Here is a 20815-nt window from a genome sequence, read left to right on the forward strand (position 1 = left end):
GTTTCTTATTTTTTCATTAACTTTATAAAGCTCACAACACTGTCATCAATCAATCCATGGACCTGTTTCTGATCTATTTCCTCAAACTAAATGAATGCAAAACCTTACAAGAGTTTCTTGTTTATCCTTTGGAACACTGGGGTTGCTCTTAAGGCCAATTTTTAAGTGTACACCCCTAATTGTCTTCAGAATCTGGTGGCATGTCTGTGGATTCACTTTCGTGAACTTCAGTTCTGAATGCTATTTGCTTACTTTTACTGTTTCAACAATTTGTTTCTTTTTTCTCTGCACATTGGATGTTTGATGGGTCTTCCTTTTTTTAATGGGTTCCATTGGGTTTCGTTGTTTTAAGGCTGCCTGTAAGGAGACAAATCTCAAGGTTGTATATAGTATACACACTTTGATAGTAAATGTACTTTGAACTTTGAGATGCCTTCTTAATTGCAACAGCGTTTCTGGTGAGGGGATGGCCAAAATGCTGTACTTCTGGATTTACACCGAGAGAAGTAGAAGGAACAATAATATATTTCCACATCAGGGTGCCATGTGACTTTGAAGGGAATCTGGCAGCGACAGTGCCCCTGTCTTCCTGCTGCCCTTGTCCTTCTGGGTAATAAAGGCTGTGGATTAAAACCAGGAAAAAAATCCAAACTAAAAACTAACACTGCACTAACGAGCAGGGAGTAGCTACAAAACATCCACGCCAGGACCACCAGAATCTAAAACAGTCACTTTCCCCAATCAGTAAGGCATATCAACACCACCATCCACTAACTCCACCACTACTTCTGATAATAGGATTCTTGATTCTGCTAACAGGTCTCGACTGAGGACTGAGAGTGGGAAGGGGCAGGAAGAAGGGAATCATGGTTGGCAGAGGGGCGGGAGCGGGAGGCACCAGAGGGACATTCTGTAATGATCAATAAACCAATTGTTCAGAATCAAATGACCTTGCCTGACGTCTCAGGGCTGGGTGTGTCCACACCCACACCACCCTCTGTCCCCAGCACTCCTCTGCCACCTGTCCCACACCCCTCCCACGGCACTCCACCCTCGCCATTCTCAATATCCTTTGCTCCCACCAGGTTTACAAACTCACTCTCTGCTCCACATTGACAAATACAGTAATGTACAAAAGTCAGTCTTGGGCACTCTAGCTATATATATATACACATACACACCTAAGACTTTTGCACAGTACTCTATGTGGCAGATCTATTTGATAAGACTGTTAAAAACTACAAGAGCATCACACAGAAATTGCTGGAGGAATTCAGCATCTATCTTATGTATTTATATTTATTATGTGTTTTATTATTATTAGTAGTAATAGTAATAGTAAATTGGATTAGACATTGGCTTTGTGGGACAAACCAGAGAATGATAGTAGATTATTGCTGTGTCTGTTGTAGTTTATCATCTATATCAACGATCTGGATGATAATGTGTTAAACTGGATCAGCAAACTTGCAGATGACACCAGGATTGGGGGTGTAGTGGACAGTGAAGAAGGCTATCATGGCTGGAAAAATGGACTGAAAAATGGCAGATGGAATGTAATACTGACAGGGGTGGGGTGTTATACCTTGGTAGGACCAATCAGGATAGGTCTTACACACTGAATGGTGGGGCACTGAGGAGTGCGGTAGAACAAAGGGATTTGGGAATACAGGTCCACAATTCATTGAAAGTAGCGTCATAAGTTGATAGGGCCATAAAAAAAACCTTTTAGCACATTGGACTACAATTAGAGGTTATGGGTTAAGAATGAAAGGTGAGAAGTTTAAGGGGAACAAGAGGGGAAATTTTTTCACTCAGAGGGTGTGAGAGTGTGGAACAAGCTGCCAGCGTAAGTGGTGCATGTGAGCTCGATTTCAACACTTAAAAGAAGTTTAGATAGGTACATGAATGGTGAGGGTTTGGAGGGTTGTGGTCCAGTGCAAGTCGATGGGAGCAGGCAATTTAAAGGGCTTGGCACAAATTAGATGGGCCAAAGCACCTGCCTCTGTGGCTGTACTTTTCTATGACTCTGTGATCTTGTTCTTTATCTTTTGTGTATTTTTGTGCAGTATCAAATCCTAAGCAAAAATTATTTCATTCTCCTTACACTTATGCACTGGAAATGACATTAAAAGAATGTAGAATCTTGAAAAGAACCCAGATCAAGTGGTTTGGTATAACAGGGTTTATAAGTAAAGCAGTCATGAGTGTTTTGAGTCAAGGGAAATAATATAACATTGCAATATAAGATGGTAACTCTCGTACAATGTAAACTTGCTTCTCCATTTGATCTACACTGAGTATACATTTTGCCATCGGGGGAATTAATACTTTTAATGACATGAAATATGCAGGCAAAGGTCATTCATTTCCTGAATAATCACTGCTTTCTAGGAGGCATGTAAAGAATTTGTGGTGAGGAACTGTGAAGTGAAATACCACTTTTATAAGACCAGACCAAAAGAAAACATCAAAAAAAATCTATTTCCGTTTTTAGCCACCATACTCTGGTGTTTCATGGTCAGTTCACATTTAACACTGACTTGAATTCGATAAATCATTTATCAGAAATTGCACTTTACATTGATTGACTGCCCAGACTGTGCTGAAGTCTGGAGACCTCCAAAAGTAATACAGTTTGTTGACTTTAAGCAAAATACCTTAGAAGAATTGAGGATGTGGTTTCCTAACAGCGTTGGAAATCACTCATCTTGTTGGAGCACCATGAGTATTACAAACACAAGAGATTTTGCAGTGGCTGGAAGATTTGAGCAACACACACAAAATTCTGGAGGAACTCAGGAAGTCAGGCAGCATCAGTGGAGGGGAATAAACAGTTGATTTGAAATGTTGATTGTTTATTCCTCTCCATAGATGCTACTTGACCATGAATATTACAGACAGTTTTTGGTCTCCTTATCTAAGGAAGAAACCAGTACATGAAGGGTGTGTAGTGTAGATTCAGTAGACGTGTTCTACAGTTTTCACGTCATGAAATATGCATTCATTTGAGCTTGGAAGAATAACAAATCTGTTTGAAACTTACAAAACTCTTGAAGGGCTTCATAGTCTGGCTGAAGGGAGGATTTATCCCTGGCCAAGGACTCCAGGATTAGGGATGCAGTTTGAGTCTACAGAATACCTTGGTCCCTCCAGCAGGACCATAGCCTTGTCACAGTTTGAAGCTTTGTGTGCCTCAGTGACCTGGAGTGCCACGTTGTCTGGAGTCAGGGCTTTATGCTTTGGCTCTTGGTAGTGTCACCCATGCCAAACAGGTCATAGGGTAGAGGCTTGACTAAGAGTGGACTACCGGTTCTCCAAGTATGGGGGTTCAGATCGCGGCTGACAACCCTGACCGGTCAAACAAAATAGTTACAGAAACAGCAATGAAGAATCCTTCTACATCAGGGTGTGATGGCATTCCTGAGCCTCCACCTGGGGCTGGCATAGCTGACTGTCGTGAAAACTGCTCGGAAGCTACTGACATGATTAATGAAGCCCTGAAGACTGCCAGAAGTGGAGGACCTTCAATGCTGCCCTAAACATCAGTGGCATAACGGACAGTAAGTAAGCAAGTAACATTCTGTTTGTCTGGGATGAGAAGAAATTTCTTCACTCAGGTTGTGGATAGCCTTTAAAATTCTCTACCCGAGACAGCATGGAGGCTAAGTGGTTGACGTTATTCAGAACGGGAACTGATAGGATTTTGGGCATTATGGGAATCAAAGTATATGGGAAAACTGTCGCTGACATACAAAATCAGCTTACTTTTGTGTAGCAGGTCTGATGTAGATGAGCAGGCTCAGAGAGCCAGGAACCATACTCTTGCACATATTTCGTATGTTGGGTGATCACAAACTGTACTCCCTATCTTCAGCTTGCATTATGCAGGTTCTGGTATTGCGAACACATCACCCAGACAATGAACGTGAACAAAATCCTGTAGACTGGAATGTGACTTTTCTAGAAATCTAAATAAAATAGTAAACATTCTTTCACGCAGTCTTACTGGTGTGACCAGCCTATCACACCAACTGCAAATATCTCTTTGACATTGACTCTTTAAAACTCAGAACCCTTGAAAACTATTGCTCTGTCACAGAATTGCCTCTTTCAGTCAGGGTTATGTGGCACTTGAGATCAGGTTACTGTCTGTGAGTACTGTTTAATAACCTTTGCTGGTAACTGTGGATAGGTAACCATGAAGGCAGGAGTTGGAGCAAAGCAATAATATTCTAATTGAAACCCCCTGTAGCCACATACTCCCTCGGTTTACACAGGCCTTTGTTAAGGTAAAAGGGCACTGTAACTGCCCACACTATTTTATCTTTAGGCCTAGGTTCAACCATCAGTGAGAACGATCTCCCTCCATCCAATCAGATTTTCACCATTTTAAATACCTCTGACAGACATCCCCTCATCCCTCTCTTCTTAAAAGAAAACAATCCCGGCTTCTCTGATCAACCATGATCACTGTGGTGCCTTTTTGACTCTCACTAATGTTAATCCTATGATGAGGCAACTGGAACTGAACGCACTGATCCAGTTCAGGAAGTTCACTGTTCTTTAAAGGTTTTGCATGATTTTCCTGTTATCCTCTACTAACAAAGCAAAACTTTGTGCATGCTTTATTAACCAAATTTTCAAACAGTTTTCAATGAGGGTGTACTCCTACCTAAGGTCCCTCCCTGCACCAGCTTTTGAACCGTGCTTCTCCTCATTCATCCAGCCAAAGTGCATCACTTCAAATTTCTCTGCATTATACATTATGTTCCATCTTGTCCCCTTTCTGCTAGGTTGCTGCAAGCTATCACTATATATATCTAAGACCTGTGCACGACACTGTATATAATATCTATCTGCTCCACACTGCACTTCCCAATACAATTTAAAGAACAAACTGAATACTCAGATAGAAATCACTTAATGAACTTAGAATGATTATAAACAAGTTGGTTAATAACGATCTGATTCTGTGTCCTTAAACATATGCACAGTGGAATACATTGAAACACAAAACATTGTACAATAAGCAGAACAGCACATTCCAACAGAGTACCAAACATAGTTAATCATTTGTAAGCAGTTTATAATCAAGCTCTGAATTAATTGTTGTTGTCCAACTATACATGTTTAACTATTAACAACTGATTTTCAGAAGAAAAGAAAATTTGCAAAAGTTGAAACACTGAATTTGCTAAAGACCGCAAGATAACTTTACCTCCATACCTTAAAACTTCTCTGTATAGCCAGCTTCTACCATAGACTCCTAGCCTTAATGTGCAGATATCATTATAATTATACACTTGACAAGATTTGGAGAAAGTGTGTAATATTTGTGCCAAGATACACTTAGCAAAGGGAAACCAGACTTTACAAAATCTTGTTAGGCTGCTGTTTGAAGATGAAGGAGAAATTAAAATCCTCCTATACAACTCACACAAAATACTAGGTCAGGGAGCATCTATAGAAAAGACTCAGTCCTGAAGAAAGGTCTCAGCCCGAAACGTCCACTATCTAGTCACGTCCATAGATGCTGCCTGACCTGCGAAGCGCCCCCAGCATTTTGTGCGTGCTGCTTTGGATTTCCAGCATCTGCAGACTTTTTTTGTGTTTAAAATTTTCCTATTGGTGCTTTCGGACAAAAGAAGCAGGCAATAATTTGCTATTCGTTTGCGTGATGCTTTCAAACATGTTTCTGTTTTATCCCTGAGCTACACTTTTTCCCTTTCATTACGTCTAAACACTATTTACTTCCCCTTCTCCAATTTGCCCTTATTATCATGTTAATACACAAGACCTGCCCTTGCTCTTCATTACTCTGACTCTGAGCCCATTGTACTCTTCCTCCCTCTATACCAGCGGGTGGGGGGTGGCGGGTGCTATTTGCAGCCATGCAAGTCCTGTCCTTTCTTTTCCCTTAAAAGGTTTAACAAAGGACAGCAGAACCAAAATATTTCTCTTTCCACAGATGCTGACTGACCTGCACAGGTCTTCCAATAATTTCAGTTTTTGTTTCAGATATTCAGCATTTGCAGTTTGTTTTTACTTGTTTTGCTCTTTGAGTCTCCCTAAACTCTTTTCCAACACTGCTACAAATTTAGCCCATCTTGTAGTTATCTGTCTTATCTCTGCTGTTCATTATCACGTTACTCTCTGATGTTTGAAGGTATTTCTGTGTGTAATACTCTGTTCAATGAATAAACCATCATAATTTAAAATATAATTGATACACCAAAATGTCACCTTCAGAGGCGTTTCTACACATTAAATTTAAATAGTAGACATATTTAATGTGTTTTGCACATTATATTTAAAGCAGAAGTTGATCGTTTCCTGATTGGTCAGGGCATCAAAGGATGTGGCGAGAAGGCGGGTATATAAGGTTGAGTGGGATCTATGATTAACCATGATGAAATGGCGGAGGAGATTCGATGGGCTGAATGGCCGAAATCTGCTCTTATGACTTATGTTCTTATGATCTAAGCATAGTTTCCTCACATTGTTAAAGGCAAATGTTACACTTAGATGAGCCTTTTAACCTAGTTTTGATGATAGTGTTGGCTGGGGGTAGCCAAAATTAGTACTGAAAATCAGTGGGACGTAGAAGACTAAGAGGAAATTTGATAGAGGTATATAAAATTATGAGGGGTATAGATAGGGTAAATGCAAGCAGGCTTTTTTCACTGAGGTTAGGTGGGACTACGATCAGGGGTCATGGGTTAAGGGTGACAGGTGAAAAGTCTAAGGGGAACATGAGGGGAAACTTCTTCACTCAGAGGGTGGTAAGAGAGTGGAATGAGCTGCCAGCACAAGTGGTGCATGCAAACTCGATTTCAACATTTAAGAAAAGTTTGGATAGGTACATGGAATGGGAGGGGTAGGGAGGGATATTGTCCCGGTGCGGTCAATAGGAGTAGCCAGTTTAAATGGTTTGGCACAGACTAGATGGGTCAAAGGGCCTGATTCTGTGCTGTACTTTTCTATGACTAATGAACTAGAGATGTCCCACAGAAGCATTTCAGAGAATGTCCAACAGGAGGGGTGGTTACAGCTTATGATATAATAGGACGAGAGGAATTTTATCAAAGATACCAATTTATATCCAAGCTATCTGGCATTGAGATTTTGTGCAGCATGTCGCAACTAGGCACGTGTTAAATGGCAAGAAGAAATAACTGAAAGAATAAGAGACGTTAGTTATTCGAGATTTTACACTTACTTTACACAGTTACAGAAGAGTTCTTTGCACGCGTTTATTTCAAGTTTTTCTTTACATTGTTGGACAATATCTTCGCTGACTTCTATATATTCTGGGGTCTGAAAACACAGGAATTGAAGAAAAATCATCAAAATCCACTTAATCATTTCGCTGATTAAAAATCAGGAAATTATAATAAGTAGTAAAATATTTGAAAATCTCTACCAGTGATGAGAGCATTTACAAGCAAGGAGGAGATTATCTTTTCTGATTCTTACACATTATGAAATACATCCTGGAATATTATTGAATGTCCATGTTAAAAAAGGAATGAAAATGTATTGGAGAATAAGACAATTGAAAAATATTGCACTCAACCTTTTACTACTCTTGAGTTCAAGAGCCACGAGGAAATATTTGCAGCTCTATGAAGCCCTGAGTTAGATCACACTTAGAATATTCTGTTCAGTTCTGCTTGCTACATTATCGGATGGATGTGGAAACTTTAGAGAGGGTGCAGAGGAGACTTACCATGATATTGCCAGGACTGGACTGCATGTCCTACGAGGATCGGTTGATCGAGCTAGGGCTTTTCTCTTTGGAGTGAAGAAGGATGAGATACTTGATAGACTTGTATAAGATCATAAGAGGCATAGATCGAGTGAAAGGCCAGAGAGTTTTCCCCAGGGTGGACATGTTTAATATGAAGGGGGCATAAGGATTCGGGGGAGTAGATTTAGCACAGAGATGAGGAGGAACTACTTTTGCCAGAGCGTGGTGAATCTGTGGAATTCTCTGCCCAATGAAGCTGTGGAGACTACCTCAGTAAATATATTTAAGATAAGGTTGGACAGATTTTTGCATAGTGGGGGAATTAAGGGTTATGGGGAAAAGGCAGGTAGGTGGAGATGAGTCCGTGGCCAGATCAGCCATGATCTTATTGAATGGTGGAGCAGGTTTGATGGGCCAGATGGCCTATTCCTGCTCCTATTTCTTATGTTCTTATAAACTTAAGGTGATTGTAAAAGAACAGGGGAGATGTCAGAGATAATTTTTGTACATTGAGAGTGGTGGGTGCATGCAACACCCTGCCAGAGGTGGTGGTAGAGGCAGATACATTGGAGATATTCAGGAGACTCTTAGATAGGCACATGGCTGATAGAAAAATCAAGAACTATGAGGGAGGGAAGGGTTAGATTGATCTTGGAGTAGGTTAAAAGTTACAACATAGTGGGTCGAAGGCTTGAACTGTGCTGTTATGTTCTATGTTCCAGCTGTATGGGAGCAAAGTTCTGATGAAAGGGCATTGAACTAAATTTTTAGATCAATACTTGCTGGGCAATAATGATCATTCCATGTGGAATTGTTGACATTTCAGTGTAGGTCAGCAAGCTGAGGACCCTTGAGCTTGCTGGCTGAATAATGCTGGTGACCCCCATTCTGATCATGGAGGTCAGTGGATAAAGGCCAACTCACAAACAATCCAATCATGAATGAAGATGAGCAATTAATTCTCTTTCTTTTAACGTCTTTAAAGACGTTTTTGAAATTTTAATGATGTTTCATTGAATAGATATAAAAAACAAAGGAGCTGATCAAGCAGGAAATAGGGGCAGAGTACACATCCCCTTATGTGTTAATGGTGCTGAGGTGGAGATAGTTGAGAACCTCAAGTTCCTAGGTGTAAATCTCACCAACAATTTGCCCTGGACCAGCCATGGAAATGCAATGGCCAAGAATGCACACTAACATTTCTACTTCTTCAGAAAGCCAAGGAAATGCAGTATGTCCCCAATAACTGACCAATTATTCAGGTGCATCGTAGAAACTATCCTATCCAGATACATCTTGGCTCAGTATGGCAACTGAACCCAGGACTACACAAAATTGCGGAGTGTTAAGAATGCAGCCCAGTCCATCATGTAACCTTGCCTCACCTCCACAAGGATCCATGAACATCAACTGGCCGTAAAGCAGCATGACCAACTCTCCCTAGTCTCTACCCATGACCAACTCTCCCTGGTACTCTACCCATGACCAACTCTCCCTGGTCTCTACTCATGACCAACTCTCCCTAGTCTCTACCCATGACCAACTCTCCCTGGTCTCTACCCATGACTAACTCTCCCTAGTCCCTACCCGTGACCATCTCTCCCTAGTCTCTACCCATGACCAACTCTCCCTGGTCTCTACCTATGATCAACTCTCCCTGGTCTCTACCCATGACCAACTCTCCCATGACCAACTCTCCCCGGTCTCTACCCATGACCAACTTTCCCTGGTCTCTACCCATGATCAACTCTCCCCGGTCTCTACCCATGACCAACTCTCCCTGGTCTCTACCTATGACCAACTCTCCCTAGTCTCCACCCGTGACCAGCTCTCCCTGGTCTCTACCCATGACCAACTCTCCCTAGTCTCTACCCGTGACCAACTCTCCCTGGTCTCTACCCGTGACCAACTCTCCCTAGTCTCTACCCATGACCAACTCTCCCTGGTCTCTACCCGTGACCAACTCTCCCTAGTCTCTACCCGTGACCAACTCTCCCTAGTCTCTACCCATGACCAACTCTCCCTCGTCTCTACCCATGACCAACTCTCCCTAATCTCTACCCATGACCAACTCTCCCTAGTATCGACCCGTGACCAACTCTCCCTGGTCTCTACCCATGACCAACTCTCCCTAATCTCTACCCATGAAGATTGAGAGGGACACAGATTTGACTGGGCATCAGTGAAAGTCATGGTGCATGCAAACACAAGGCATGCAAGGAAATTCCTGGAAGCGTGGTTTTCCACAAATAATTCTGTGAAGAAATGTATCGACCTTGGTCCTATTTATGAGCCAAAGTGGGCAAAATTCCAGACCACAAATTTCCCCACACAGCCCATCAATGAGGAGATTTTCTCTCCACTCACAACTAAGTTTCCGAAACGGCAACCAATCAGCTGATTAATAAGTGTGCAAAGGCCAAGTATTCAGAGGATACACCATGATCAACAACACACTGATGATATAGTAATGAAACGCTTGCAAGCTCGAAGAACAACTCAGTCCAACCATCGACCACCTGTTACGTATTTTCCGAATTATTTCCTAGCAGCTAACATAACGAAGGTCCCGCCCATCCTGGTCATTCTCTTTTCTCTCCTTCCTCATTGGAAGGAAGACACTAATGCTTGAGAACACATACCATCAGGCTCAAAGACAATGTCTATCCCACTGTTGTCAGATGCTTGGATGCAAGAAGATGACCTACTCATCTCCCTATCTACTTCATCATGACTCTTAGACTTTACTTGTCCACCTGCACTGCACTTTCTCTGTAACTATAACACTCTATTCTGCATTCTGTTTTTCTTTTTACTATCTCAATGCACTCACAGTATGTATGGAACTATCTGACTGGGAATGCTTTTCACATTCTCTGTCTGTTACTTATGTGCCGGGTTTTATGATGTGGGTGATTACGGTCATCCCATTAACATGATTGTTCTTGGCAAAATTTTCTACAGAAGTAGTTTGCCATTGCCTTCTTCTGGGCCGTATTTTTACAAGACGGGTGACCCCAGCCATTACCAATACTCTTCAGAGATTGTCTGCCTGGCATCAGTGGTGGCATACCCAGGACTTGTGATGTGCGCCAGCTGCTCGTACGATCATCCACCACCCGCTCTTACGGCTTCACGTGGCCCTGACTGGGGGGCTGAGCAGGTGCTACACCTTGCCCAAAGGTGGGCCTGCAGGCCAGCAGAGTGCCTTACACAGCTTTTAGTAGAGACGTATCTCCTCATCACTACCCAATAATAAACTGAACTAAATTAAACCTAAACCTAAAGTTCCTGACAAGTTTGACAGCTGACGAAGCTGAGACATGGCTTACCCAGCAGCAAGAGTTGTCCATGGCTGATTCTGGATTGGCTATGTTATGGCACTGTATTGCTTATAGCATCAGGCATTGTCAAGGCATTGACAACTTGGATTGGGATAGCTTCAGGCAGGTGAAAGATCCTGGAAAGTTTCTACATGATTCTTGTGTAAATGAATGTGAGGGGACTGGTCTGGCCTGTGAGGGGACTGGGCTGTCCTGCTAACTCCAACACCCTCTCCACAAATGCTGTTTTATTTGACAAAGATTTATTATGTCTTCTGGTTTTATTTCTCACTATAATCCCCTTTCATGACTAAAAGAATGAATATCTCCCTTGGTAACAACATTTTAGCCTTCTTCCCTTTGATCTGGCCAATTTTATAGGGCCAATTGTAATTTATGACTAGCATTAATTTCACAAGTACTGATCTATTGCCATTAGAGAAACAGAAGGAAGAAATGTCTCTCCAGTACGAAGGATGGGATAGAAGTTAAAACAGAAACCTACATTACCCATGGATAGGTCAGTGAAACAGCTCAGGATTTTTCGGGTAGTTTACACATTCTCTGCATGAATGTATTTCAAACAGGGCACTAAGGTGCCATTGGAATCACAAATCAATTTTACTGGCTGGCCGAAGGGAATGGTTTCCATGGTAATACCATTCAATAAAGTCTGACAGAAAGTCAATGGAGAAAGTCAAAAAGGCATAAGTTCCTTTTAGTGGGCTATTGGAGCACATTTGTACTATAATACCCCACCTACCTCAATGTCCCTGCCACTTCTCCCCAAACGTTTCTTCTGGTAACAACTACGACTACTTTTTTTTGGCAAGTGTATCACCAGTCTTTTATTCTGTTTATTGAGTTCCTTTACAAATTATGCTCTAGATTTTCTTTCAAGACACATGGGCTGAGGACAACGCACTACAGTACCAGCCACCTGTAAGGAGTTCGTACTTCCTCCCTATGACTGTATGGGTTTCCTCCAGGTGCTCCAGTTTCCTCCCAGAGTCTAAGGATGTTCCGGATGATAAGTTAATTTGTCATTGTAAACTGGCCTACTCCATACTGTCTCAATAAATAAATAAAATGACATCTTTACAGCCTACCTCATGGAAATATCACTTCTTTCTTCACTCTAGGAGTGATAATGTAAGCATAGTCATTCCCTGAAAGCCTGCAACATGTGCCCAACTGACAGCCTATGGGTCACCTCATCTTCCAGTGCCCAGAACATGTGTGTTGCCTAACACACATGTGTGGCCAGCTAACTAACAAAGCATTAACAATGTTCAGCTTCTAACAAGGATCCGGCATCTTACTGCAGCTCCTGGCCAAACATCTCACCGAACATTCGAGGAGGGAGAGGACGGTACCACAGTACCTCAGCTTAGAGGTTCAAATCTTTGCATTCAGTAAGAACAACAGATTTAAATCTGTAAAATCAAGTCTGCTTGACTGGTATATGTTATGTTTTGTAACTTCAAAACATGAAACTAATTCAAAGGAAGACACAAGGAGTCTGAAGTGAGGGTCCAACTTCAAGTTTACTTTAAGCAAGTGGCACACCTATCACATGGTAGCATGGATGACATATTAATTTCATGTATTTCTACATATAACCCATAATTAATTATTTAAATGAACAAGAATGCCTAATCAAACAATGTATATAATATATCTACATACAAGATTACTTAAATGTTACTGGAACATCAAATACATAACAGCATACTCATTTTGTTTTGTTCTAACACTTTATGCTCATGGTAAACAATATCATAGTGGAAAATGACAAACTTTCTTCTTCCAATACTAGTACTTTGTATTTATTAACCCTTCCTTTCTCTTAATGGCATAGAGAAGATTAGAGGGAAGCAGAATGTTAAAAGAGGAGAAAATCAAAGCACTTCTCAGAAGCCCAAAGCCTTTCAGACACTCCCCCATGTCCCACAGCCCAACCCCAACGGTTTCACAGTGGTGGGCATTTGGGCATCTGAGTGTGCCAGTCTGCAAAGGTAATTGAGATCAGGGTCCCAACAACGAAAGGGAGTTGGAAGAAAACAGCACCAAGGAACAACGCAACCAAGGACGACATCCTCCGGGCGGTTCACAACACCACTTCTTTCACACATCTTCTTTTGCTTTCCAATGTGGTGCAGCTATTGTTGGAGCCCGTGATTGGTGGCGTGTTTTGAGGTTGATTGATCGACTTGGTGCTTTGCTGTCTCCGAGGGTGTTCCGTGAGCCTTCAAGTGAAATGTGTGGCCTCGAGACAAAGAAGCCTGGCGATGAGGCATGAGCCCATGATCGACTGCATTTCCCGATGTTCAAGGTCACTGAGGAAGACTGAAATCATTGAGGTGAGTGGGTGTTCAGCACCACCTACCAGCCTCTCACTCGTTGCTGCCAGAGGAAGGTGTCTGTGTGTGACGGTCTCTCTCTCTCTCTTCCTTTCGCTCGCTGCTCCTGAAGGGACCCTGCATTGAAATGATCTCTCTCTCGCTCAGTGCTGTCAGAGGATGGTGCCAGAGTCCTGGGTTTTGGACAAGGTTTAATCGACACAGTTTGTGGATTGGACTCAGTAGTTCACGTTATGATGTGTGTCTGGTTTCTGATTTTTTTTACGCTATTTTGGCCGATTTTGATTTAACGGCCTGCAGATAATGGACACTGAGCTTAACTGTATAAGCCTGGGTTCTTTCAATTTTGTGTTCTTATATTCTGTGCTTCTGGCTTGTTATTATTTTGTTGGTTGCTGTTTGGGCAATTTTTTGCGAGTGGGGGGGGCATGGTTTTGATGATCTCCTTTGAATGGGTTCCAGGGTTTTCTTTGTTTCGTGGCTGTCTGTGGGAAGATGAATCTCAGGGTTGTTACTGCATACATACCTTGATAATAAATGTATTTTGTATCTTTAAGTTAAAGCCTGTGGGCCAGGAGCAACAGGAATATTTGCCCTTTCGAGTCTCTTCGAAAGGAACAGACTTAAAATACTTTTAGGAAAGAGTTAGGGATATTCCTGGTAAGCTGAGTGTGGGTGGTGGCGATACGTTGCAGCAGTCCACCAGAGTGCAAGGGTGAGGTTACATTCAGATCAGCCATAAATGACAAAGGAGCCAAATCACCTATTTATTTATAGGCATCCGTTAGTCTCGTGAGACCATGGATTTGCGCCTTGGAAGGTTTCCAGGGCGCAGGCCTGGGCAAGGTTGTATGGAAGACCAGCAGTTGCCCATGCTGCAAGTCTGCCCTCTCCACATCACCGATGTTGTCCAAGGGAAGGGCATTAGGACCCATACAGCTTGGCACCAGTCTCGTCGCACAGCAATGTGTGGTTAAGTGCCTTGCTCAAGGACACACACGTTGCCTCAGCCAAGGCTCGAACTAGCCACCTACAAATCACTAGACGAAAGCCTTAACCACTTGGCCACACGCCAACACTAAAATATAGGTCCATTTACTGGACAGCATCCTGCCTTTCTGACCATGGAAATCTTGGGCTGTGTGAGGGATCCTCTTGCAGTGTCAAGTTACGGGGAACATGCATAGGATTGAGGGTAGAAGTTAATATATCGAATAAACCTTAAAAATATTTTTAAATTCTTCAAACATTTATGGAATTTTTAATCATACCATCAAGAAAATGAGATTCTATAATGTAAAAGAAGCTATTCAAGGCCCAAAAGATTACTCATCACTAATTTCGACAGAGCGGTGTTAAAAATCCAATTACATCTCAATTAATAATGCTTAAAATTTTCACAGTGAGCATAATTCAGAAAAAGTTGAAGGTCACAGCAAATCACTGACACTGGATGAATTGTTTCTGCGGAGACTGCAGCCCACACTGTGGAAGAGCAGTGTAACCTGGCCATTTGACTAGGTGTATGCAGAAATGCTATCTGCTTTACATAGTAATAGTAACAAATGCAAATTCTTTCCTATTGTTGCAGAACAGAAAGATAGTTGCTTTACTTGTGCTGATAATTTAACCAAAAAATTTAAATAAAGGTCATACTCTACTTCCAAGGATTTATTTATTTTTTTTGTTTTTGGCTTCTTATGTTTTGTGACAAACAGCCTGCATTTAACTTTTGACTTAAGCATTGCGATGTTTCATGAATCTGAACCAAAAATGTCAAGCCTCAAAGGGATTTTAGGATCCGAGGTCAGAAATGACAAAATGGGTGTGCTAACAGCCTGAAGGGAGACAAAGGCAGAGAGCTGGAACAGCACAGTGCAGCCCTGCATTACAGTAATTAGTGAATAGAAATCTGTCCTTTCAGAATTCACAAATCGTTCCTAAAAAGGTTGAGACACAGAATTAAAATTCGCTCATACGGAATCTAAGTGGGGAAAAAATTAAATAGCGTAAAATGTGAAAGAAACATGTAGCCTGGGGAAAATACACACTCAGGACAATAAATACTTTTGCGGGTCTTTAATTCCTTTACCTGTTTTAGATGCTTTAATGCAGAAAGATGGCCTCAAAATAAAAACAACAAAATGGATTTAAAAGAAAACATAGCTTCTGCTGTTACAATCTCAGCTTAATTTCAGTCCACACACTTGTGTATCAACTAGATACATAGGCGGTATGAAAACAAATAAAACAAATTATACAAAGCCAATATGATAGTGGCAGTTTTTGGCACACACGTGCTTAACTTCCAAACACCTACAGGCTAGACCCTGAAATGAATTCTCCTCGGTCATGCTACTAGGCTGATAAGGAACTTCTCACTATCATGCTTTCCAGTGCCGATACCTTCCTCGGGAAAATCTTTCCTCACCATACGACCAGTACTCCTAGCACTCAATGTTTATTCCAGAACATTGTAACTCTTCTTTCTACTCTGCACGTGCATAATGACATCACCATTTTCCAAGGCGTAGGCACTTATTTTAGCATTATCAGGGTGAATATATGAGTGCATGTTAACAATAAAAAATGATTTTCAATAATCACCTGGATACAAACAATAAAATTTGTCAATTTTTGTCAAGAGTTCACATTACAGAGAATCATGATATGGATAGTTTTCTAATAACACCATATTGTGGGGGTGGACTGAACAGAGAAAGAGTTCTAGGCCACAAAATTGAGAGGCCTGTGAACGATGGCAATGAAAGAATGGGGAGAGAGAGTAGGTTTTGGGGGAGGGTGTGTAAAATGTGTACAAACAAAGGGGACTACAGCAATAAAGAGGGATGGATGAGGCCATGAAGAAATTTAACACATAATCAGTTAGCTGTCTTGCTGAACTGCCATTTAACATGTTGTGACCTGCTTTTGTTAAATTGATATTCTGTTATTCTGTATTATGAAGTTTAAGAGATGGAAGTGGGTGAAATGTAGCAGATCAGTAGAAAACCATGCATCTAATAGACGGAGGGTAATCCTTCTGTGTGATAGTGAGTGATGATATTATATTTAAATCCATCAGATAGGTTACATTTATTTATTTATTTAGCTTTACAGCATGGAGTAGACCATGCTGGCACTTTAAGGCCATGCCACCCCACCAAACCGCAACGACTCCAATCTAATCCTAACCTAATGACAATTAACCTAGCCAGTACATCTCTGGACATTTTATAAATGATTTCCTCACAAGCAATACTGGGTTTATTTTATAAATAATATGCTGAATTATCTACATCCATATGCCATTTTTATTAATTATAACTCAATTTTTAAAGGAAACCAGAGCACCCGGGAAAAACCCACACATTCCATGGGGAGGACGTATAGACTCCAGACTGATTCTGTCGGAATTGAACTCCAGGCTCTGATGCCCCACGCTGTAATAGCGTTGGGCTAACCGCAACACTACCGTGGCATCATAAATGTTGAGCTAATGGAAAATCAACTTGTATATTCACCCATCGTGTTCGAATAGAGTGCGCCTTCACAAACCCTTATATCGGTATATACTAAACAAAAAATAATGATTCTAATGAAATAATTTTTAAACAATAATTTTAATTTCCAAATGGCTTTAATTCAGTGCTGGTAAAGAAATTGAATTTTAAAAATTGAGTTAAAAATATTTAAAATGACATATGGATGCCAACACTTAACCAAATGATTTATAAAATAAATCCGGTTTTGTATGCAAGGAAATCATTTACAAAAAGTTGGCAAAAATCCAACAAGATATTTGGAAGTACCTGTGCTGTGGTGGACAGGAGAACTCTACAAGGGGTAGTTAAACCTACCCCGAAGCACCACCAGCACCAGTTTACCCACCATCCAGTACATGTACGGTATGCAGCAAGGTGCTGGGAAAAGGCCAACAATATAACGAACGATGTTACCCACCCTGTTCATGGACTGTTTGCCCCACTCCCATCAGGGAAGGGGCTACGCAGCATTCACACCTGGACTGCTAGGCTCAGAAACGGTTACTTCCCTCCACCGCCCACCACCACCCACCACCAAAGCCATCAGGCTGTTCAACACCTTCACTCATTAGCCTATTCCACCAGCACGACATACATAGCACCTAGCGTCATTTTACATATGTTGATGTACTTAGCAGTTATTTGTACATTATAGGATTACTTCTATATTTATTGTGTTCTTTATGCTTATTGTGTTTTTTTATGCTGCATCGTACCTGGAGTATCAATAATTTTGTTCTTCTTTATGCTGATGTACTGAAGTACGACAATAAATAATATTGAATCTTGCAAATAGAATAGTACAGTTATGGAATCATACAGAAGTGCCATAAGAAATTCACATTCATGAACTTTTATATAGTCCTAGTTTTTGAATAGTTTGTTATATAATTGAATTTAGAAAACAAATACAGTTTTAAATTGTTGCTCGTTTGCGTCAGGGCTAAGAAGCTGGGAGGTGCTGACCGTGCAGTCTCCCCACTGGTGTGAACGTCAGGCTACTTCAGGTTCACATCAGCAGTTGTGCTCTCCTCCACACAAAAGAGGTTAACTCTATGCATTGGTCATCCACATATCTGAGTTTTATTCTGGTTTTCGTGCAGTCTTGCCTTATAAGTGTGGGCGGTAGAATTTGAATGAAGAAGGGGCAGAAACATAACAGTGGAAAAGGAAGGTTATGTAAATCAAAAATGGGTGTTGTGTATATGTATGTTTCGTAGATAATGTATTTACATGAGAAACCACAATGATAGCTCGCGTTACACCACACTGATGCTAATAAAACACACCTGTATTCACATTACTTACAGTCTTGTAATGGAAAATGACTAATATTTAAATTCTTACAATTATTTACTGTAATCTCAATGCAAATTGCCCCTACTTCCTTAGAGGTTTGAGTAGACTCTGCATGACATCTAAAACTTTGACAAACATCTATAGGTGTGTGTAATGGAGAGTATATTGACTGGCTGCATTATGGCCTGGTATGGAAACACCAATGGTCGTGAATGGAAAATCCTACAAAAAGTAGTGGTTATGGCCCAGTCCATCATTGGTAAAGGCCTTCCCGGAACGCTGTTGCAGGAAAGCAGCATCCATTATCAGGGACCCCACTACCCAGGCTGTGTTCTCTTCTTGCTGCTGCCATCAGGAAGAAAATACAGGACCCCCATGATTCACACCACGAGGTTCAGGAACTGTTATCACGCCTCACCCACCAGTCTCTTGAACCAAATGGGATAACTTCTCTCAACTTGCTTCGTCATTGAGATGTTCCCACAACCTATGGACTCAATTTATATATCGTGAGACCATGGATTTGCGCCTTGGAAGGTTGCCAGGGCGCAGGCCTGGGCAAGGTTGTATGGAAGACCAGCAGTCTCCCCTCTCCACGCCACCGGTGTTGTCCAAGGGAAGGGCACTAGGGCCGATACAGTTTGGCACTGGTGTCGTCGCAGAGAAATGTGTGGTTAAATGCCTTGCTCGAGGACACACACGGTGCCTCAGGTGAGGCTCGAACTAGCGACCTTCAGATCACTAGACTGATGCCTTAACCACTTGGCCAGGTGTCAACACACTCATTTTAAAGGACACTTCATCTAAAGTTCTCAATATTGATTGCATCTTTCTTTCTTTTTGTATTTGCACAGTTTGTTGTCTTTTGCACACTCATTGAACACCCAAGTTGGTGTGCTCTTTCACTGATTCCATTATGGTAATTGGATTTATTGAGCATGCCCACAATCTCAGGGTTGTATATGGTGACATATGTGTACTCTGATAATTATTTTACTTTGAACTTTGAATGCTTTCCATCTTATGGCTGCAACGTATTAGATTTAATCACTGTAATACATTCACTAGAAACAAGTTGAATGCATTTTTTTAACCATGCAGTAGACAAAACAAGCAGTCCAAATTTAACACTTATATAATTTTGGCCTGGAGGGTATCTGTGCCTATGGAAGAACCAGTTTTTTTTTTGCTAGAGTATCATTGGTCCTTTATATCATTCTTTTAATAATTTCTTCTTAAATTATGCTCTAGATTTTTTGAGAAGATTTGCAATAAGATGTCACTGTAATAACCTACTTTGTGAAAATATTTTTTCTCTCTTGCAGTGATAATGTAAAAGTATATATTCCCTGAAGGCCAGCATTTATCTTTTGGCCTTACCTGCCCTTGAGAGATCTCTTGAACCACTGAAGTCCTTCTAGGTTAGGCCCTCCCACAATGATGTTGGGTAGGGCACTCCAGGATTTATGTATTTTAATGTGTAATCTTTAGGGAAACATCTCGCTGGCTTCTGCCTTTGTCTTTCTTGATGGTAGAGGGCCCTGGATTAGGAGGTGTTGGAATTGCCGAGGTGAACTTGTTGGCTTTGTTGCAAAGTTTGCGGATGATACAAAGATAGGTGGAGGGGCAGGTCATTTTGAGGAAGGAAAGAACTAAGAAAGATTTAGACAGATTAGGAGAACGGGCAAAGAAGTGGTAGATAGAATATAGTGTTGGGAAGTGTATGGTCATGTGCTTTGGTAGAAGAATTAAAAGTGCAGACTATTTTCTAAATGGAGAGAAAATTAAAAAATCTGAGGTGTAAAGGGACCTGGGTGTCCTCATGCAGGATTCCCTGAAGCTTAATTTGCAGGTTGAGTCGGTGATGAGGAAGGCAAAAGCAATGTCAGTATTCATTTCTAGAGGAATAGAATATAGAAGTAAGGACATAATGTTGAGGCTTTATAAGGCACTGGTGAGGCCTCACTTGGAGTATTGTGAACAGTTCGGGGCCCTGTATCTAAGAAAGGATGTGCTAACATTGGAGAGGGTTCAAAGAAGGTTCACAAAAATGATTCCGGGATTGAAAGGCTTGTCATATTATGAGAGTTTGATGGTTCGGGGACTCTACTCACTGAAATTCAAAAGAATGAGGGGTGACCTCATTGAAACCTATCGAATGTTGAAAGGCCTTTATAGAGTGGATATGAAAAGGATGTTTCCTATGGTGAGGGAGCCTAAGTCCAGAGGACACAGCCTCAGAATAAAGGGATGTCCTTTTAGAACGGAGATGAGGAGAAATTTCTTTAGCCAGAGAGTGGTAAATCTGTGGAATTTGTTGCCACAAGTGGCCGTGGAGACCAAGTCATTGGGTATATTTAAGGAAGAGGTTGATAGATTCTTGATTGGTCAGGATATGAAGGGATATGGAGAGAAGGCAGGAGATTGAGGCTGAGAGGGGAAATGGGTCAGTCATGATGAAATAGCAGAGCAGACTCAATGGGCCAAATGGTCTAATTCTGCTCCTGTACCTTATGGTCTTAGTCCAATTAT

The 20815-nt window shown here is 41.4% G+C and overlaps 1 protein-coding gene across 1 annotated transcript in view; it reads right to left on the minus strand.

Annotated features, from left to right (window-relative positions):
• LOC134359061 (G protein-coupled receptor kinase 5-like) overlaps positions 1 to 20815 on the minus strand; it is a 336788-nt gene that overhangs the window by 81006 nt on the left and 234967 nt on the right. The window contains exon 5 of the mRNA XM_063071934.1: positions 7223 to 7320. Coding sequence (XP_062928004.1) covers positions 7223 to 7320 — 98 coding nt within the window. The remainder of the gene's footprint in view (positions 1 to 7222; positions 7321 to 20815) is intronic.

This window comes from Mobula hypostoma, chromosome 19 (assembly GCF_963921235.1).
Source record: "Mobula hypostoma chromosome 19, sMobHyp1.1, whole genome shotgun sequence".
Lineage (NCBI taxonomy): Eukaryota > Metazoa > Chordata > Chondrichthyes > Myliobatiformes > Myliobatidae > Mobula > Mobula hypostoma.